This window comes from Cyprinodon variegatus, unplaced genomic scaffold, assembly GCF_000732505.1.
Source record: "Cyprinodon variegatus isolate N-32 unplaced genomic scaffold, C_variegatus-1.0 Scaffold178, whole genome shotgun sequence".
NCBI lineage: Eukaryota > Metazoa > Chordata > Actinopteri > Cyprinodontiformes > Cyprinodontidae > Cyprinodon > Cyprinodon variegatus.
Window position 1 is genome coordinate 328,943 of NW_015150631.1, and position 22,658 is coordinate 351,600.

General features: G+C 39.0%; 1 protein-coding gene across 2 annotated transcripts in view; it reads left to right on the forward strand.

The window, feature by feature from the left end:
• The window catches only part of prune2 (prune homolog 2 (Drosophila)), a 49,363-nt gene that overhangs the window by 17,766 nt on the left and 8,939 nt on the right, over nucleotides 1-22,658 (forward strand). For both annotated transcript variants that reach the window (XM_015378795.1, XM_015378797.1), the window contains 6 exons: nucleotides 9,042-9,191; nucleotides 9,692-10,023; nucleotides 11,199-14,696; nucleotides 17,359-17,775; nucleotides 20,537-20,625; nucleotides 22,089-22,304. In XM_015378795.1, coding sequence (XP_015234281.1) covers nucleotides 9,042-9,191; nucleotides 9,692-10,023; nucleotides 11,199-14,696; nucleotides 17,359-17,775; nucleotides 20,537-20,625; nucleotides 22,089-22,304 — 4,702 coding nt within the window. The remainder of the gene's footprint in view (nucleotides 1-9,041; nucleotides 9,192-9,691; nucleotides 10,024-11,198; nucleotides 14,697-17,358; nucleotides 17,776-20,536; nucleotides 20,626-22,088; nucleotides 22,305-22,658) is intronic.

Sequence of the window (22,658 nt, forward strand, 5' to 3'; positions counted from 1 at the left end):
ACCCAGATCCTCGTTTAGCGAATAAATAACCATTCATTTGAATGGCTTTGCTTGTGTGTGCGCACCGGACTTTCTGTGCATATTTTACCAGCGCTGTGCCTACATGCTGCGTGTCAGGAGGGAGAGATAGAGAAGAACCAAAAGAGGGAGAGAGAGAGGGGGCCCATTAAAGACTTAATATAGAATAAATGGCCAGGGGCCTGCATGTCGCCAGCGGACCCCAACTCCACAGCGTCATGGTGGGTTACTAATGACCTGAGATCGGGCTCCAAAATGAACTCCTCATATGCATGTCATTTGCAATGTGTATATATTTATATATTATTTTTTAATTGTGTTTGAAAAGAGAGTAAAACGGTATGAGAGTCATTTATTGAGGGGGCTTAGGGAAGTTCTGCCTTAAATGATTCTTTCCAGAAAACTAAATAAATTAGATTCAATTAGTCTTTAATGGTTTATGTGCTGTGTGTTTGTCAGAGAGACTTCAGTGTCTGTGTGTTTTTTGACAGCACTTACAGGGGACTGAGTTGGAGGTTTTGATGGCAGTGATTGCCTAGTTAGCAAAGGGAAGGATTGTGGTGTGGGATAACAATATGGACATTTCATATACACTGACTAATGTATTTTTGCTTACTGTACAAACATACATTAGTCAGCCTCGCTGCTGCTCAGTAATGGCAGTGCAAATGAAAAGAGCTTCAGTATTACTTTTAGAAGTAATATGTGTGAGCTGGGGGGGTGGGGTGGGGCGCTAAAAGAGTTGAATGTTTTGGTTTTGTTTTTTAACCATGATGCTATCCTGGTTGACCCAAAGAGTCAGCAACGGTCCTTCCCTGGCACACTGTCAGGTTTGTTCATAGGGAGAGTTGAACTCTACCAGGCCTCCCTGTTTTTGGTGCTCAGTGACAGAATTTAAAGGCTTAATTAGGAAGAAAGGGTTGTCTGTTTTGGGTACCACAGAGTTTTATCTTGTCTTTTTTGAATTCGATTCGCGTTTTTCGGCATCCTTGAATAACTATCTTTATTGACAGTAAAAGTTTGCAGGCAATCGCGAAAAGCTCAAGGAGGGGATCAGTAAAAAAATAGACTTTTTCTTCTTTTTTCCAACTAAATCTTAATAAATCACTAGCCCTAATAGAAGTTTGTTTTTCATATCATCTTGTATATGAAATTCTGACTCTGTCTTGACTAGAAAAAGGCCATAATGACATGTATTTTTTTTTTTTAATATATGTATTTTTTTATGTACAATCGAGAGTTTCAATCTGTTTCAGAACCCCCCCCCCCTTTTTTTTAACACAGAACTTGAGGAAGATCCCATTGTTCCACATAATAATGATGCTGTCAGTCATTTGCTTTCTTCAAGGGATTTGCAGCCAAACACAGGCAAAATGTAGAGGAGTGTGTTTGCGTTATCAGGAAAACATTGTGTTAAGAAACACTGTACAAAATTAGACCACAGATTTTTAATTAAATAAAGCGACTTAAGAATGGAACATTGAGAAACATCTTACACAGTATTTTGTTTGGTCTGCTCAAAGTTATAATTTTATTTATCTTTTGTTAATACCAACTACTTTGTAGGTATTTCTGGATAGTTTTTTAGTATAGATTTAGATTATTAATGCCACCGGGAGCTACAGCATCATCACTTAGCTACATTTACTGCAGGAGTTTCTATGCTTCATCTGTAAATGCAGATGATAGTTGGACATGTTTTTCGCTGCCTCTTGATGCTGGCATCAACTCCATGCTGGTTCTATGCGCTGGTTCTGCATTAAATCTATTAGAATGATTGAATGAAATGGCATGTCTCAATTCTTAATAAACATTTATACCAAGAAAATACTCAATATAATAGCAATAGTGATTGTATACCCTGCTGTTATTGGACAATGCACAGACCTCTTAGTAATAATGTCATCGCAAAAGTACACAGTCTGTATTGTTCAATATTTAGTCATTATCGTCACAACCAAAACATTGGTTTACACTAGTGTTTTATTGTCCAGATTGAGCTGTTACATTTGTGGCCGCAGTGATTTGCTGACCTTTTTTTACTAAAAAGAATTAATACAATAGACAATAGACGTTGAATCAGTTGGGTGTAAAAGAGATGAAAGTTAGAGGCACAAGTTTGTGCACACCAAGCTTAACATGTCTTTTTTTGTTGCTCTAAAAGGTTTTTTTATGCTCAGATAGGCAGAGTTCGAATTAATGAATGCAGATTGCAACAAAAACACAATCTTCCCACAGTCGTGTCAGAGGATGTGTGTCGAAGCTTTTCACAGCCCAAAAAATTAGCGCTGGCAGATGAGGCTGCAGTTGGATGAAGAGTCGTCATGCTGTGGGGTTGATGAACTGTGGGAAGGACAGGAGCCCTCAGACACACACAGATTCCCAAACACGAGAATAATGTGTTTTTCCTTACATTAACATGGACATCCAAGAAAGGCAATATGTTCCCACAGTTCTTTGTTTTCTTTCTTTTTTTTAAACCCATTCTCATATAAAGTTTCTCTTTTTAGTTTGATTTACACTTATACACACTTACCAACTGTTTGTATAAGATATAGTAATGGATTTAATTATGTTGGTTTCTGCCTTGTGGTAAACAGATTCAGTCATCTTTAGTTCTGTGTGAGTCTGACCATTGTGTGTCTATTTGTCTACATGTTAGTTTCTTAGTCCACTATTTTTCTGCTAGCTGCAAGTTTAAGCATCTGCAGCATAATCATTCTCTTTAAAAGTTTCTATTTCCCTTAAACTTTTTTACATTATCATATGTTGCAACCACAAGCTTTAATATAGATATCATTTGGCATGTTTATCAAAAAGTTAAATTTTGGTTTCATCTGTAATCTCTAAAATGCCCTTTTTGCCAACTTGTTAGTTTTAGTGGATATCAATGTCTTGTAAGCATGTAGAAGTGCTAAGCTCCCTCTGTTTTCAGATGGTGGGTTGATCAGGAGTTTATTATATTACTTTATAACCTAATTTGGCTTTATCCTGTTCAGTAACTTTGTCTCTTACCATTCTCTTGTGTTCATTGTTCTTCATGATGCTGTTTATTCACTAATGTTCTCGAACAAACCTCCTTCCTTTTAATTTCACCAGATTGTCTTTAGGGTATCAGAATAAGGGGGGCTTTTTTTTATATATATTAAAATCCTGTCTGTTTAATCTTTTCCTTCAATATTACATTATGCTTTGTGTCAGTCCACCATTTGGAATCCAAAAAAAATGTATCAAAATGTATTATTTGAACCTAAAAAGATGTAAGAATAATTCAAATTCTGCTTTCTTCTGATTTCACTTTGGCTCTGTGTTTCATGTTTTTATTTAATAGGGATCTGGCTCCAAAATGTTACCTTGCTTTCAGTTTTCTTCTTTTATTGATGTTTTTCATACCAAAATTTAAATTCTACAATTTAAAAATATATAATTTTTTAATGCTTATTTTTTACTTTCTATTTTCTTTCTGTAACCTTTGCAAAAACTGGCAAAAAAGTCTTCACAGGAAAGAAAAAAAGAGATGACTTTTATTGTGGAACATCAAGTGCACATTGCTGTTTACCGTCATACCCATAACTTACCTATAGATGCCAGTAAAGTACTTTAACTAATAAAACCCAGCTTTTTATGGCTTCAGGCCGCCTGAAAAGGTGATTTATGGGGCCGGATTCATACCAAGGATGGCCTCCATTGACAGCTAAGGTCTGTCTATATGGGCTGCATCCTCTAATGCCTCCACCTCACCAACGTTTGGCAAAAGTTTTGGTGATGATTGGCATCCATAACTCTGTCTGAGAGGAGCATCAGTCTTACATGGGGGTCTGAAGAGAATCTGTCATCCTAACAGTTTCATCCCTCATATCATCTCTTTGTTTTCTGGGGATAACTGAATCACATCATATGCAGAGAGAAAACTCTGAGATCTCTGAGGGATTTATTTCTTCTGGGTCTCCCCCAAACAGCATTTTGAAGCTTTAACAGAAGTAGTGAAAACTCTAACAGGACTGATGATCTAGTTATGGGTGTCCATTCCCCTATCAGCTTAGTTTTTGGTTTTATTTTGGCAACATTGATTGTCTCTAATGTGTTGTTTGTTCATAGTCCTCCGGCCCTTCTGTTTGTTTATGCAGGGCCGGTTTTGCCCTACACCACTTGCACAAATAATTATGCTTGCTAATGAAGGGGCCCGCAGCCACTGCACTCGGTAAATGCCTTTCTGATGAGAAGCACTGGGAGACAGCAGGTGCAGGGTGGGCCTCCTAGGGACTAAGATTGAAGACCAAGAAGCCAGGGTGTCTCCCCCACCTTCGTCTTTCCATTTATCTAGCTCTCGACCAAATATTCCTTTAATTTCTTCTTGTTTCTTGTGCTGCAGTGTTGTAATTTAGGAAATTACAACACAGACATTTTCAATTGACATTATACACCAGGGAGTGATTCAAACATTTTTATTTGAAATAAATATTTCATATTCTTAACTAGTTAATTCAATTGCCATTTGCTTCTGTTGAAAGAAATCCACTGAAGCACTTCACTGTGGTCTGCCATATCAAAGCAAGGAGGCAGAGAGTGCAACTGCAAGTTTCTTTGAACAGAAAAACCCACTGATAATTTCGAATAGAAGAATCACTTTTGTATTGCAGCTATGCTATTAGTCTGATTCTGGCATTTATATATAATAATATCTATCATTGGATAGTAGAATATTGTGTGATTTAAGCACAGTAAATAGTTTCAATTGCACAGCAATGACCGATTTCCAAAATCAGGAAGAAACAAACTGTACAATATTAGAGGCTTCTTTTGTGCCACAGCAGATCATTAAAGCATGCGACTCAAAACTATGGCAGGATCTGCACCAGTTTTTGAAAATTGACCGTTGTTGTTTACTATTTGCTATTAACAGCTGTTAATAGCAAAACTCACCGGAATTTTCACAATAAAACTTTTCCACAGTAACAGTGAAATACAGTATTATTTAAGCATAAGAAGTTGGCTTAACAAAGTTAATGCCGCAAAACCAAAGCTAAAAGAACAGATAGGATTGACTTTTAAAATAAGACTTAAAGATTGAAAAAAATATTATTATCAGGCCACTTGGAAACGATTATCTGCATGTTTTTGTTCCTCAGAATCATATGTACCCAGTTGGTTTTAAACTAATGTCTATGACTTGATGTTTTTTTATATGCAAGGCCTAAGATAATGCTTTAACTGTACATAAAGAACCCTGATCTTGTTTTGGACACACAGGAGCACTTTATTCTCACCATACAGTAATTAATGTGCTAGAGACACAGGCTTGTTTTTTCTGTTACTAAAAGTTGTACCTTGTTTTAGCCGCCTTACCTGATGCTGAAACTAACCTCTGAGCCAACAGCTATGGACCAAGTACCAGTTTTCTCAGAAATTTCCTGGCTCCCTTCTAAGATTAGCATTTTACTGATAAAATAACACATTAGAGAAAGACAAACCATTTATTTAAACAAATTTGGAGAACCACTAAACAGCACAAGTCATTTCTCTGCATCCTCTGCTTCTTGTGCTGATGTTTTTTTTTTCTATATTCTCATTTTAAAGGAAGAAAACAAGATCTTTTGACTTCTTCTTTTCTCCCATTTTTGTTCTCCCCCTGTGGTTTCCATGGGTTTTGAGGGCAAACAAATAACAAAACAAAACATTTATAGAATCAGTGCTTAGATCTTGGCCCCCAGATCTCTACACTTAAAGCTGAGCGAATGAAGCATGTGGAGAGGGCCCATATGAGATAGACGGAGAAACATTTGGGTTCCTGCCTGCAAACTTTAATGCCACCCTCCCCTCTTCTGTCTTCCTTTCCGAAAACTTCATAAGCAGTAATATTCTTGTGCGAGCCTGAGTGTGAACAGGAGGTGATGACTGTTAGTATGGGAGTGTGTGTGTAATGGTATATGGCGCACATGTGTGTGCACATTTGCATGTGTGCGAGTGTTTGAGCAGGGTGGTGTCAGCTCGCTCCTTGCCACCCCATTTACTGTAGCTGTACCGCTGTGATCACAGACAGATGTATAAATCAAACCTCGCTTGATGGATTCATCAGGGTGGCGAAACGATCGCCTGAGAAGAACTCGCAAGTCTCTTAGCATTCTGTGTTCTGACAGAAAGGGTATGCAAAGAGCCTAAATGGATGAACGCTTGATTAATTCTTTGCCAGAGATGTTGGCGACAGCAGGAAATGTGTTTTTGCTTTGACTGTGTTTGCACGGGAATTTACGCACGCAGGGTGTGAGTTATGAGGCCTGAGTTTTGTACCTAAGGCTATTGTGCATAATGACGGCAGGTTGGGAGAGCTGCACGCAGCCGCTAAAGACTTGCCACCTGTGGAGTGGAGGCAACCAATGAGAGAGGGAGGAAGTGTGTGTGGGAGTGTGTGCATGTATGCCGTTATGTTGTCGAGGCCCATGTGGGAGAAAAGATGAAGCCGCAAACTGTGATAGGAGGATGTGAATAGGCAAAGTGTGACAGAGAAACAGGTAGGCAGGTAGAATGTTCTTTACTCAGAAGATCTGATCAAATGGAAAAAATAAAAAGTTTTTGTTGAAATTTGAACACCAGTATGAAGATATAAAGTATTTGCTCACTCTATAAAGGACCAACAGGAAGGAAACTGGAAGGAGACAAATCATTGATTAAGAATAATAGCATGAAATTGTCCAATATGTCTTTGTACACTGCAGTAGAGCTGCTAATGGCTGAAAATATCTCCATGGCAAAATCTGTCCATCAAGTTTCCATACATAGGGGAATGATTTAACACCCTAGAGATCTCCATCGCTCCAGTACAGTAGCGGTAGATTTTGCACCACTTTATTTGAGGTTTGCATTAAACTTTTAGAGTCATAAATAGCGGATCTGTGTCACCCCACACACTGTTCCTGAGATAATCTAAAGATATGTAGATTAAAAGGGGTTATAGCTGTTGAGTGTGTTGAAAGTTGTTGACTTCAACATGAACTTTTGATCGTGGCCCACTGCTTTATTGCTTTTCTTGTTATGGCTCTTGGCTCATATTGATGCTTCCTGCGGTCTGTCCTTCTCAAAAACTGATCTGCCGTGAGCTGGTCAGATCCATCACTGAATGGGTCATGTGAACCAGAGCACCACTTTATGGCAGTCGGAAGATTAGAGCTATGTAAGATAAAAGTTGTTGTTAGGCAACAGAATAGATATGACATTTAAAAGTTACAGTGTCGAATTAAAGTTAAAATATTTAGCATTATTAATACCAAGCTTAAGTTCAAAGAGCTTTTCATCTTGGCTCATTCTTTTGTTCATAATTTCTGGATTTTATACACTTGTGGCCATTAATATAACTGACGCATTTAAACCTAACTTTGAACATGAACATGTAAAAAAAAAAAAACTTTTGAAAGTATTGTGTACAATTTGAGCAACAGTTAAACAATTGGGGAAAAAAACTTTGGGTGTTAAGCAGAAGAACTGCAATATCTCAGTAAAACTTGGCATAAGAAATGCTGGTTGCTGTGCGTGCATCTAAATATTCCTAGAGACGGTTAGCAAGTGGATTTTAAATCTAACATGTTGATAATTTATAAGAAAAGGCAATCTGTGTGTCTGGGGGTGGCAGAGGGAGGAGGAGGAGGGGCAGCAATATGAGTAGTAATTTACTCAGTTAAAAACCAAATGGCAGACAGACTGTCGCCCTGCGTGTTATCACAGAGCTTCGCACTCTGCTCGTTTTCTGACTCTGTTCTCCTTCTCCTTTGTGTAGTTTTGTGTGCCTATGCGCGCAGTTGGGTTGTAGCTTTGCGATACAGGCATCATCTCAGTATTTTGGGCAGAATGGGCTGTAAACGGTGGCGCCTTTGTGGCTGTAATAGAGATTTTATGGGCACATGTTTGCTCATAAAGTCGAGTTACAGTAGATAACTGCAGGTGGATTAATCTGTGTAGCTGCAGGTTGTGGAAGTTGAGTGTGTCCTTACTTGTGCGTTGTATACCCATGTGAGTGAATATGTGTATTTTGTTGAATCTCTGGAGGCTTCATTGCACTCATCAGGATATCGGCGTTGAGGGATGGCGGTGTCAGTGAAGTGACAGTTGTGTGTGTTTGTGTGTGCAAGGATTGATGTTCCTAAATCTGACAGTAGCCATATTGTGGAAAGGAGAAGGGAGGGATGGAGGCGTGAGCAGCGGGAGGAGGACTGCAGCCCCCTCATCCTCGCAGGTTAATATTGACACAGCCTGGGCAGACACAGTGCCTTAAGCACTCATCAATCACCCTCAGTGGACGCATACAAACATGCACACAGACACACACTCGGTCTAAAGTAATGAGAAGGACCACACACATTTTCTAATAACATGATACAAACACGTTCTAATATCCTCTGACTCTTTGGAAATGTCAGGAAACTGACATGAACGTCTCAACAGCTGCATTAGTTTACTATAAATATCTCTCTTTATGTAAAAGTTCAACTTAAATAAACACAACAACAATTTCCAAAACTTCCCTAAGCAAACAGTTATACAGCAAATGTAGATAAATCAAGCAAATATGTTTTCAAAAGTATCACTTTGTACACTTTATGGATATCCCTGCGTGGCAAATTATGATTGCAGTATCACTGTTGTTAATCATTTCAGAGGGAGTGAGAAAAAACATGTTCCCTTGACAAACAAAACAATTAATTAATGCAACTTTCTATACATCAATCAGAGAGAATGTCAGTGAATTACCATAATCTGTGCATGGTAGCTGTTTTAAGAGCAAACAGTTAATTTCCAGACAATAAATCACAAAGTGTCTTTCTACCCCTCTGTGCACTTTGACAGCTTCGTCTCTCATTACTACAGATGAAGACACACTTGAAAATACTTTTACTAAATAAAACTGAATCGTATGTGCAATAAAAGTTACAAAGTCTAACAATGTTAGGAACAGATGTAAGTAAAATGCTTGGAAATAAAAAAAAAAAGATACATTTTTAATGGAGTCATTTTTTCCCCTCTCTAACATCCAGGACTGGCATGAATACAGAGATGACCTGAAATTGTTGTGTCACCAGAATGACTATGATGGTCTTGTAGTGGTCTTGTCCATCAATGATACAGTTCATCATCCCCACCAGCAGGTGGCTGTCTACTCAAGCAACACAGATATCTTAAACCAGGTAATTTCTATTTCTATTATCTTTGCAAAACAGGACTTTTGTTTCAGGTTTTCTTATAATAAAATCTTTTTCCACTAGCTTCTTATTTTCTAAAGAAAACATTTGCAAAAATTACTCTATATGCTGTAATATTAGAAGGTTAAAGGTATAGTGGAGGATTTTCTTTTTCCAGGTGGATTATCAAAATAAGTGGTCCTCCCAATTTTCAATCATTCCGGGCGATATTTTTATGTAAGTCCTACATGCTCGTCCCCATTTTTACTTACCAAATCTTCTGGCAGGTAATTTTATGTGCTTTTACGTACATGTGCTTTTATTTTTTAAAGAGAAGAGGGTAGGTCTTTTCAAACTTTTGCCAAAATCCTTCACTATACCTTTAATGTTAAACATGTCACACTGTTTATTTTCTCCCATGACTTCTGCTTTATTGCAGTTTAACAAAAAAGAAAAACAAATGAAATAAGAATTACTATCAGAATGCTAACATTTTGTGGCTACAGGTCTGTGCTGAGTTGGAAGTTTCCTGCAGCTGGTCTTTTTCTGGTGAACTAGAAGAAAAGGAGGATCTTCAGGTCTACCACATTCCAGTAAGCACATCCGCATCTTCTAGCACACTTCCTCTGCTGCTGGAAGACATCCGAGGCATCCTAAAGGACTTTGTTAACCAGCATAGCTCAGTGCTGGGCTGCCACCCCAGCAGCAGGACCTCCTCTACAGAAGGAGTAGCGGGCAGCGTGGAGTTTTCCCAGGGATCATCCGGCATCAACGACATGGACGGATCTGACACGGAGAGGGCTGATGGAGGCAATGGAGATGTCGCAGCAGAGGCAAGGTATAAAGTGCATTTAATTTCAAACCAGTATACCCCCCAGTAAAAATGCAAGGTTTTTATTATTAGGAAAAAGAAGGCAATTATACATTTTTATAATAGGTCTTTTTATTTATTTATTATTATTTCTATTGTTTTTTAGCCTTAATGCGGCATATAAGCTGTTCAGGTGAGCAGGAAAATAAGTCTCTTTTCAGAAAGCTGTACACAAATAAGAAATAATAAGTAATAACCAGGTTATACAGCTCCTAAGACTAATAAATTATTGAATTATTTTTTCCCCTCAGTTACAGTGTTTCTCGGTTTTTTTGCACACAATTAAAATCAATTACATATAATCTGATTAATGGTAATATCCACTCAAGATTTTTCTGCCATGTCCTCACTTGCATTAGAGATTCCAAAGGAATAAAATCAGCTAAATTTTCTCAATAAGGAAAAAACTATAAGTTATTTTTCTAGCTTTGGTTGTTATTCTAGTATGATTAAAATTCTCTGTATTATCCCCATACTTTTGGGGTATGAGTCTTAAGCAATAAAAAAACCTCAAGGCCAGGCTTATGTTTCATCTGACATTGTTAATCTGATACAAAACAAAATGTTTGGGCCATTTTTTTTCAAAAGGAATATTTGGCGGGGAAAGCATCACGCTTTAGAGTTCATTTTCTTTTCATCAAGATGTATACATTTTTGAAACTGTCATGATGGTGTGCAAGAGGCTCCAGCTCAGGAGACCCATAGCGCTCTCTGCTGGAGACAGGTGGCAGATCTCCAGATCCCAACAGAAACACCATATAGCTTATGCTCCAAACCTTCATATTTTTGCTTTAATGTTGAAGCTTGTAACACAAAATTTCAGAAAAACCAATCATGCCATCAACCAATCAGTTTCAGCAAAATAAATATTTGAAATACTGTAGACAGAATTATCCAGTTGGAATTCCTTGAGACTGTCTCATAAGGACTGTTACTAAAGTGAGCTTTAGAAAGTGAATATGTAGACAGAGTCCTGAGAAATGTCCATTTGAGGACTCAGGATTGGAATGTTAACATTGTTACATGTTAGAAGATACAGCTGAGATCCAGTGCAGTAAAAATAGCACAATTGAATCTGATCAGATTGATTTTCTTATGATTAACTGAATACACTCCCTACTTAACTTTATTTTTTACAACAGGACTACTGCAGAGGTTAAAGACGAGACAGGAACTGTTGGAGTTTGTGCTGGTGGGGAGCAGTTGAGTCCTGACAGCGGTATGACCACCATCCGCAGCAGCCGGTCCTCCAAGGAGAGTTCTGTGTTCCTTAGTGATGACAGTCCAGGTGGTGAAGGTCCACCTGGAGGCCCAGGGGTGCTCTTTCTAAGGAACTCCTCTCCTCTGGGCTTTTCATCTCTCTCCCCCCCTGTCCCACCTGAGAGGAGGAAGCACCGCTCTGGCAAAAGCAAGACAGATAATTTCAGTTTTGACCCACTTCATAGCAGGGACCAGCGACTTCCGGCAGAAGGAGAATTAGTGGATGCTTTAGAGGGAATATATGAAGGTGAAAGAAGAGCTGGAAGCTCAAGCTTATCAGAACTTGATGAGATGAGCCTGCTTGATTTCTCTGCTCCAAACTCCATTGGCGGCCTTGAAAGTAGAAATTCTTCTATTGATCATCATGGTCAGATGTATGCAAATGACATGATGGACACAATGATTCCTCCAACCCCTGTGAACAGTCTGGTTGGTAGCCGTCCTCCCAGCAGTTGTGGTGTCGGGTTTTTCCCAGAAGATGTAGTTGAGAGGATCAACGGCCTACAGCACAAAGACAGTGTGTCATCTACCTTATCAGAAACCTGGGATGACCTCAGCAGTGAGACTCAAGGAACAGTTTCCTCCACTGATATTAGTGCATTGAATAAGCTCCGAAACTCAGGCAGTCCCCAGACTGTTGTAAGTGAAGTTAAAGACCTAGCAGGTTACATGAGTGAAAGAGATAGTGGAGACCAGATATCAAAGCTGGACGCTGCCCATCAGAGAGTAAAAACACTTGAACCTCAGCTTAGTTTAAGTACTGAGCCGACTGAAACAAGTGAAACCTGGAATCCAGACTATGTATTCAAGGATCAGTGGGAACCTGCAACTTTGGCTGATCTCCACTTAACACCACCAGAAGATAGAGTGTCTTTGAAATCCAAAGCTGGCATTACTGTAGAAAAACAAACAACACACTCTGCATTGGGAAAGAAACCCATCCCAAACACTTTGACACCCAAAGAAGATGAAGTTAAAAGACGAGACCAACATACTGAACACTTAGACTTTTGGACTTACTCAGCTCAAAAGGGATTTCTGAAATCAGATAGCAGAATCACCACCTCCTACCCTGAGTCTCTAGATATGTGGAATATGACAATCAGGGACGACAGTATTTCGCCTGTGACTACCCCTGACAATCTGTCTGAAAGCTTAGCTTCCTTCTGTGGGCGAAACACTATTATGGAGAAAGACACATCACTAGAAAGTCCACTTGGATACTCTGATGGTGGTATGGCAATGTGGAACACCACCATTCAGGAAGAAAGCTCTTCTGCAACAACAACCCCAGAAGGACCTGAACATGAAAAAGATCTGAGGTGTGGTAGATCCTTGGTGTCAAATGATTCTGCTGAGACAGAAGAAAAGTGTGACCCTACACCACAAGATCACTGGAGGGGTGTTGAGCACAATGTGAAAATAGTGATAGAAACAGCTGACAGAGAATCACAGGGGGAAGAAATAGATGGTAATCCTATGCAGGGTTTTCAGAATGAGTCTTCCGAGACTGGAAATGAGAACTTAGTTTCTATATATTCAGATTTTGAGCCTTCACCACATGGAAGCACTGACTTGTGGGGATTACCTGTTCAGGGTATGGTCACATCCACCTCTGAATATGACAACGTTGGAGACGGGGGATTTAGCCTTGCATCCACACCTGGTGACAGTGCTAGCCCTGTAGTTGATCTTATACAGCTAGAGGAGCAATCTAGCCCTTTTATAGCTGTACCCAGACATGTTCAGAAGCAACATCAGACAGCTGAACCTCTGGGAGAAACACAAGCAGATCCAGACAGAGACCAGATGGCAAACCATGTGTTTGTTTTTGACAAAGAGTTGGCTGACCTAACAGGTAGTAAAGAAAGTCCAGTTAAATATAAGTCCAAAATGATAGGCAGTGACAACTTAGACGATTTTGATTGGACTGATCAATCTAGCGACTATTCTCCATTTCTTTTGGTAGATAACTCTACAGCCTCTCTTGAAGTGTCAGAAATACAGAGAGAAGATTCTGAAATTCAAGTAAAAACTCACCAATCACTATCCCTAATGTACATGGGGGGAGACTATCCTTCACCAAACAGATATGATGACTCATCCTCATCAATAGACCTAGACAGCAAAATGGGCAACACTGTAGAGGACAGGTCTCGAGCTAAAAACCAAGATCTGGAACAAAAAGAAAATGATTCAAATGTAGGAGACAAAATAGCACAAGGCACATATTTAAGCTGTCACTCCACAGAAGAGAGAGAGACGCCAAGCAGCCCCAACAAACTTCAATCAGGTCATAAGATTAACAATGAGTGTAGTTCTGATTCAACGGTACAAATAGGGTACGTTGTCATGCCTGGCACAAAAAAGGAAACTAACTGTGAATCAAGTGATAGTATTACACAAGATAACAAGCCTTCTAAAGGAAAACATAAACCCATGGAGACATTCAGTATGCTCTCGTATGCTGTTGCTGCACTGGGATCTCGTGCCAAAACTGCATATGATGAACACCTGGATATTAGTCAACAAACCTGCCAGCAACACACCAGAGGAGCAGAAACCAAAACGGCACCATCTGAAATAACAAAACCTTTCCAATCCAACCTTGATAATACTGCTGATAATCACCTTCTACCAGGAATCAGCATTTCTGACCAGTCACAAAACAGTTATGAAGCTTTGCAACAGTCAAATTTTGAAACAGCAAAAGAAGAGAGCCCTGAAAATATGTCTGGCTCTGTGGCCAGAAGCATGTCTCCTTCCTTAAGATATCCATCAGATCACTTCCTGAAGACCAGAGAGGAAGTTTATGTCCATTCACAGATCTCAATGGAGGACTCAGATGAAGGTGAGCATTCACCACCAGCACCTCCACCCAGCGCAGCTTCTTTGGCTGACTTTAAACTTTGGGGAGGTCAGTTAGTCTGTCGGGACGTACCTCAAGCAACATCTGAAGCTCAGTCCCCTGCACTCACTAACAGTTCAGTCTCTCAAAGCAGCTCTCCTATTTGTTCCCCATTGAATGAATTGTGTTTTTCCACTGAAAAACAGCTTGGCTTACCATTCTCTGGAGATTTAATGGAAGAGGAACATGAAGATGATGATACAGAGTGTTCTGGCCTTCCAAATAGTAGCAACAAAGAACAAGCTGAACGTAGAGAAAAACAAGAGTTCAAACCTCCTGATCTTTTGAGTTTTACTGAGGAACTTATTGAAACTCCAATGTTTCAACAAACACATTTAAATTATATTGAACCAAAGAGCGCTGAGCTTCCATTTAAAAGAGAAGACTACTATGACTCGCAGCCTGTAAGGACTGATGGGAATCAGCTTACAGTTCAGGAAGCTTCTGGAGACCTTCTTTCACATGTTTTGAGGTAAGCTCACTAAACACGCAATGAGCTACTGATGTTTTAAATTGGTGTGATGTTGAGACATCAGGAATGATGCCTCTGTAACTTTATGCACATGTTTCACATAGGTTAATCCATCTCATTCTTTCAGTTTTCCGGAGGGTTTTGTTTGGTTTTCTAACCTGAATCTGTCAGAAAATATTAGCATCACTGAGAAACCTGTCCTAATTCAGATGGACAGTTCTCCCTAGAATATCGATATAAGGAAGTGTTTGTGTGTGTGAGAGTGTGTGTAGGTGTTGGATGGATGAGTAAAAAATGAGAGCTACATCAGCGGTGTGGTGGGACAAGTTTATATCTCTGTATCGGTGTGAAGAGATAAAGACCTGCGCATATGTATCAGAGTGCATCAGATGTGTGTTTAGCTGTGAGGTTGATATGCACGTGTGTGTGTGTGTGTGTGTGTGTGTGTGTGTATGTTTTGTTTTGTTTTTTTTACAAATCATTTTACGCCTCATTTAATATGCATTACATCCCTCATTACAGCTGGAGCCCCTCCATTGCTTATGGAAATGACTCCCCTTGCTTTCTAACAAGGTGTTGGCATATGTGTATATATGCAGCTTTATAAGGGAGTATTTGCATATGTAATATAATGTGCATCAGAGAATACCTTGTCCGTGTGGTTTGACTTTGCATTAGCCAAAAAAAAAAAAAAAAAGTTGGTCCCCCTATTTAGGTTAAAGACAGAAGTACTAGATATGATGGAATTATGAAATGTGAAGAAGCTCAAAACCTGACAGCCTTGAATCCTGTAAATAACCTTGGAGCCGAGAAGTTAAGAATAAGATTTGATAACTATGTTATTTCTCGGTTATATAAGCACACAAACTGCTTCAAAGAGAAGACCGTAGTTTCAACAACCCACATTCTCTTCAATATATTATTATTTTAACCTCATTACTTTGATTCATGCACAAACCAAAAACTTTGATTTATTTCTTAATATTTAAAAATTTTCTTAAAATGTCAACATTATTCAAGAAATCAATTTTTGTCTATATTCTGTAATGGAAAGGAAAATCCACCCATCTCTGATAAATACGGCTCCAAAGTAGCTGTAGTTTCTCTTCAACACAGAAAACAGCAGAGGATCATAAATAAGCATGTGACTGTCAGTAAATATTGGATTTATGTAATGCATTGATAAATTTGGTCAATCAAAAGACATGGATACTTAAGGTGAAATTAAGCAAATTCATTTGATTCTGAAGCTCAGAGAATATTGTGGGCTTAGTGATGTAAGAGATGCACAATGAGGAAATGATTTGTTCACTGCCAAATATGATTTAAACACTCATATTTTCACCTGTTGCATTATTCTTCTAATATAATCCAATGCAAAAAAGTAATGCAATTTCCATCTTATATTTTCTTCTAATTAAGATTTACAATTTTCACCTAATTCTTTGATCACATGATGCAATACATGTACTCTGCAACTTTCGCTCTAGTATTTTACTATGTCCATATTTCCTCTGCAAATAGCTTCATTAGAGGAAATATAGATTCAACTACGTATGTGGCAACAAAAAGGAGAAGTTAAAATTTTACACTTTAAATAGGAAAGAAGTTTCATACTCGTCCCTTTAAGTAAAGAACAAAAAGCAACTGTTTTTCTTTTCTTTGAAAAGGTTCCAGGTATTTAACAGCAGACTTCTGTTAGTAAATTTTTTAGCCCTGTTTCTGGAAATATGTTTTCCTCACATGCATAATAGGTGAGAAATTGTCTGGGAAATGACTTGACATAAGGATTAATTATAAACTTTTTTTTTAAAGCTGAGATCTAATGGCTCCTCCTCTGTTTAGAATGGTTTTCTTTCCCCCCTTTGATGTAAATAAATTCCTTTACCGCTCTCTCAAACCATATATGAACACTCCTCAAAAGAGTGTAACCTCTCCTTAAGGATCCAAATCTTCATATTTTAGACAGATGGGTGGTTTCTATTTCATCTCTGTACAGGAGAAAATCTAAAGACACAAGGGAGGAGTATCTGAGGTCAGTGATAAATTTAACTAGTTTCCCTTTAAAGCATTCTGTAAAAATGCGAATCTGATACAGCTCATTTTATCCATAAATGCTTAAGATAAAGATTCAAGTGATAACCTTACTTTTTAATTTAAACATTACAGCATTAATATTTTGCTCACTTCATTATTTGCAAAACAAAAAACCGACCCCTGATCATACTAACCCCTACTGTATCCATCAGAAGGTTTTGCTCCTCTCCCTTCAACAGAACCTCAAGAATTAAGCCACTCCTGATAATTGTATGCCTACGTCTCTCCCTAAGACATCTCTGTGAATGATTGTTTTTTTTTCCCCCAGTACATCACTGCCATCTACAGAGTAATAAAATTATGGCAGGTTTTCCATGTATATTTTCAGCATTTGTGAAGAACAAATGGGTAGCCACTTACAAAAAAAAAAACAGGTCATTTACTCATACAAAGCATTTTACATATAAAACTGATAACACAACTACTAATCAATTAGTTAAATAAGGGCTTCCAAATCGTCTTTTGAATAAAAAATGTGTTACCTCTAAATAAAGTGACGTACTGCTGAATGAGTGTCACTTGGCTCCATATGTGTTTGCACTGATCCCAGATCCTTGTATTCCAGTAACAGAAAACTCCAAGATGAAATGTCCCAGCTCTTATCTCAGCCAACCAATGAAAATGCTGCATCTGAATGGACAGGAAGTTTGAACACCACTCAGGGTCAAAGCAAGTATGGCTACAACTACCACCACATCGACCAAAGAACTGAAAACCAGTGTGCTCACCCACCCTGCATGGACGCCAAGCCTGAATGTCAGCAGAGCGCCTCAGACGTATACGCTGAGTTCACAACCAGTGCCCAGACTGAATACCTCAGACCCAAGCAAAGCCAGCACCTGGATCATGCCCATTTGAATTATCAGTACTTAACTGATAACACATATGTGGAAGAGCCTATGAGCACGTCTGAATTCCAGTATTCTCAGCACGAAGCTGCTGGACACTCTGCAGAGGGATATGTTCACTTTCTCCTGTCAAGGTGAGTTGCACCAGTAAAACGATTAAGATTTCCTGAATGATTTCCTCTTTTCTAACTTATCCAATATGATTATGTTGCAGGTTGAAAAGGGTCAAAAATTAAAAGAGTTTATATTTCAAAAGACATTGAGAAAATTAGAAAAAAGGGTCTAAATAAGTCTAACCCAGAGGCCTACAGTCTTATTTAATGTACATATCGAGACATAAGGGCATAGTATATATCACATCTGAGCAGGATGTGATACTGCTTTACAATATTGCATCTTTTGATAAAGTGATAATGATCAGCCGATCTACTCGTTTGGATCCTATATCTATGCATTCCTCTTCAAATACAAATACGGATGAAAAAATAACTTTTACTCTTGGTATTTTCTTAACCAGTTTATGTCACCTTTGCTGAAACTCCCTATAAAAAACTGGTCCTCTCCATCAGTAATGTCTTCAACAAGTTCAAATCTAGAGGTATGGTCTGGAAATATTTCAGTTTCACAGATTCAGTTTCTTCAGGTTGGAGGAGAGTCCCTGCCTCAAGTGGAGGAGTTCAAGTATCTTGGGGTCCTGTTCACGAGTGAGGGAAGAATGGAGCGGGAGATTGATAGACGGATCGGTGCGGCTGCTGCAATAATGCGGACGCTGCACCGGTCTGTCGTGGTGAAGAGAGAGCTGAGCGAAAAGGCAAAGCTCTCAGTTTACCGTTCGGTCTACGTTCCTACTCTCACCTATGGTCATGAAATTTGGATCATGACCGAAAGAACGAGATCCCGGATACAAGCGGCTGAAATGAGCTTCCTCCGCAGGGTGGCTGGGCTCTCCCTTAGAGATAGGGTGAGGAGCTCGGTCATTCGGGAGAGGCTCAGTGTAGAGCCGGTTCTCCTCCACATCGAGAGGAGTCAGTTGAGGTGGCTCGGACATCTTCTTCGGATGCCCCCTGGACGCCTCCCTCGGGAGGTGTTCCAGGCACGTCCCACTGGGAGGAGGCCCAGGGGACGACCCAGGACACGCTGGAGAGACTACGTCTCTCGGCTGGCCTGGGGGCGCCTAGGGCTTCCCCCAGCAGAGCTGGAGGAGGTGTCTGCGGAGAGGGAAGTCTGGGAGTCTCTGCTTAGTCTGCTGCCCCAGCGACCCGGTTCCGGATGAAGCGGGAGACGACAAGTACGAGTACGAGTACGAGATTCAGTTTCACAGCCCAGATTTACTTCCTGGTTCATGAGCCAATCATAGGAGACATCATTGAAACTATCAAGAAAATAGGCTCCAAAAGAGTCTAAGCAATACACAAGAGGTCCTTAGAAAGTATTTGAACAACAACTTAATGTACGGTAGGTGAATCATTTTCACTCATCATTTTGAATTTCCTGTCTTGATTTGGCAACCCGCATCACATGTTCTGAACTGGAAGAACAAGAGGATCTTGTTCTTTCCAGTATCTATCTTTAAATAAATCTCATATCATGAACCACACAGCCTCCAATATTCTCCTGGTTCAGGGAAGGTTGGATTCACATCATTTCCGCACTCCATTTCTAAAACGTATGCTTGTTTTCCCACAGACTCACATTAAGTTTAGTGATATTTGCAGCCATATCAGCTTTAACTATTTGAAAATGGCTTTTAATATATATTAGGGAAGTTTTTATATAAAGTAGTTTTCCCCTTCCTTTCAGAGGCTGGTCTTTGGGATGAGGATGCCCAGTTCACACTGTAGGCAAACCAATTAATCTTAAAGGTGTTATGTCAGGATTTTATGAGGAGTTGTAACCTTAGCCCTATTTAAGCTTTTATGCACCAAACCTGCTTGATCTTGAGACATTGAGAGGCTTAATATTTTAATATTTTCCTCCTCGTACATGTATATATATATGTATATATGTATATGTATATTCCTATATTCATAAATATGTGTAGGACTTTGCAGCTTACCAAAGCTCTCAAAGCTTTCTGTTGAAGTGAAAATTATGAAAAATCAAAACAACCTAAAAAAGACAAATACGATACTAATATACTAATATGCCTCTGCTAAAAAAATCCATATTTTTATTCTGAATAGACAGTTCAATATTCATGTTTTCTGAATCAGCATTTGAACTGGTCGTAGTGTTCCCATTAGCAGTGGCAGTACTGTGCTCATTCTGTCCCACTGTGGAATCCCGATGACCCGCCCCTTCCTAGAGATGCATGAACTCCCCCTGTTAATTACTCCTTGAGTGTGTATGTGTGTGTATTTGCATACGGACACAATGGCCTTTGCATAATTAAACAGTCATGTGACCCATTGTGGATAGTCTGGTCCAGAGGAAGCAGTGATGACAAAAAGGTAACCATTGAACATTTTTGTCGTAGGAAAGAATCTCTGTGCATGTGTCTTTATGTCTGTAGTCGTGTGTCTGTAGTGCTTTTCTTCATTGTTAGATGTCTGTATGCTAATCAGAATCTATTAGAGCAGCTATAGTTGGAGGGAGGTGGTAACACTGCACAGCATTGTGTCCTCTGCCCACATGTGCAGCCTGCGAATAAAGCAGTGGGTCAGTTTCTCTCCATGTTCTTTGTCACGTCAGCAATCCTTCTCATCTTGAGTCGCATGAAAAGATTTTAAACTCTTTCATTTAATGTCATGGGAACTGTTATTTGCTTTGGAGATAGATGGTTGTCTTTGCCTTGTTTGGCCCTTTGCTGTGTGTGGTTGTGCCTCTGGTAGCACTGACCATAGCAATGATAGTTTATGTTATGGTTCATTATTGTATTTTTGTGCCTCTGAGAAGAAACTCCCAGCAGGGAGAGGATGACGCAGCGATGATGAAGAAGATAAACCCCAATGAAGAAGCAGCAGAGGAGCAGGAAAACAGAGAAGGTAAATAAACAGAAAACAAAACTGACATTTTTTTGTTTGCATGTGTTTTGGTTTATATGTTACTCTGTAAACAAGCATTGTGCCATAAAAGAAACTCTTAACAGGGATGAATTGTTTATGTTTGTAGTTGTTGTTTTTTTTGTTTTTTGTTTTTTTTTTTGGGGGGGGGGGGGGGTATTTATGTTAACTCCATAACAAAGCTAACATAATTAATGTTATGGAGTTAGACAAATATGAGTCACATAATCATATTTTTTTAATTGTAGATGATGAGCAGATTAATGAAAAACACATTAAATATCTATTTGATTTGTGATCAGTTTGAACCATTTTTTTGCATAAAAAAATTTTGAAAAAGAGCTTTTTTCTGCATGATGAAATTTTGCATTAGAAAATGCAAAAGTGCAAAGTAATAGTCACCTCAGGATTACATACATTTTTAATGTAAATATTACCAAGAAAGTCAAATGTTGCAGGAATTTGAATTGAATATCCTTTGCTCTAAAACCCCAGCATAGAGTTTAGAGAGACTAAAACGTGTGAGCATCCACCAGCATATAGCACAATCTAACTATGTAAGAGCTAGTCTAGCATCTCAGTTTGCAGTGGACATGTCTGCAGAATTAATAGTCAATATTTATCACACAAACTCCTGTTGCTACACTTATCTGCACACTCAAGAGTCCAACGTGATTGTCCCAAACAGATGGAAAGGAACATTTGAAGAAAAATAATCTGATTCTCTGATTTATTTGATTTTTGACATCTTCCCTTAAGCAAAGGCTATTTCCTTAAACCGATGTGGATAAACATTGTGGACAGTGTCCAACTTCTCACAATGCATAGAGCACCAAATTCTTTGCAAGAACAACCTCCTACTTAAGTCACCAGCTAGTGACCAAAAAGGAAGGTGACCTTTAGTTGAATAATCTGGGAAATATGAGGCTCTGTGGCAGAGCTCCACATGATGCCACACAGTCATGTTAGTAAAAACTACTCAGCATTATTCAGGACTAAAGTATCTGTGTTGAACCACATCCACTTCTTGGTCACCGCGGTAACAGGCTTGTCACATAATCTTCAGTTCCAGTGATGGATATCATTTACTAAAACTCTAAGGTCCCACACAGGAAAATATGTTCTTCTGCAGTCATTCAAGCTAAGTTTTCAATATGCATGACCAGGTGGCATTTTTGGAAGCCTAGAACATAATTTTCTTAGTTCTTTGTAGATTTTTTTTAATTGAAATTTTGCTAAAATGTTCTGTAAAATTTTTCAGAAGCATCATAGCTATGTTGACAGTGGTTGGATGACAACCAATGTACTCTTTTTACTCTATCACATAGACTTGGAACAGCTAGACATAGAAGCTCATATAACTATCATATAACTATCTGTGGGTTTTTAACATCTTTTGATCATTATTTGTGGAGATGCTCAATATCTGTCAAATCTTTGTACAGACCCCTCCTCGTCAGCAGATACATCAGCTGGGTCCAACCAAAGGAGGAAGCTTTCAGCACCGCCACTGAACTTGTCACTGGAACACAGTGAGGGGTCTCTTCTGTCAGAGGATGCTCTGGACACAGATGATGATACCTTGGATACCGGGGATGACCTTGATGTTGATGGGATGGAAACACCTGATGAGGCAGACTCACTTGAAATATATATCCATGGTAAGATATAAGTCTAAGGATTTAAAGCAAGCATGGAGAAGAGCATACAGAATTATGAACTTGTCGGTTCTAAATTTCTCATTGTGCAACAAGTGTTGAGCTAGGTTATCAGAAGTTTATGAATATATTAAATAAATAGAACAGGAAGTTATAGCTAATTAATAGGTCATTGAAATCGTTGGTAAAACCAATAAAATGTTATCTGTTGAATGATTATAACTGCAATTTGCAAGGTTGGACTGAGATATTTTTCAAGGAAGAGTGAATCTGGCCTGATAAATCGTTCCCCGTATAAGATAACCACAAATGACCAAGGGTCAAAATACAATAATACCTTGATTAGCTAATAATCCC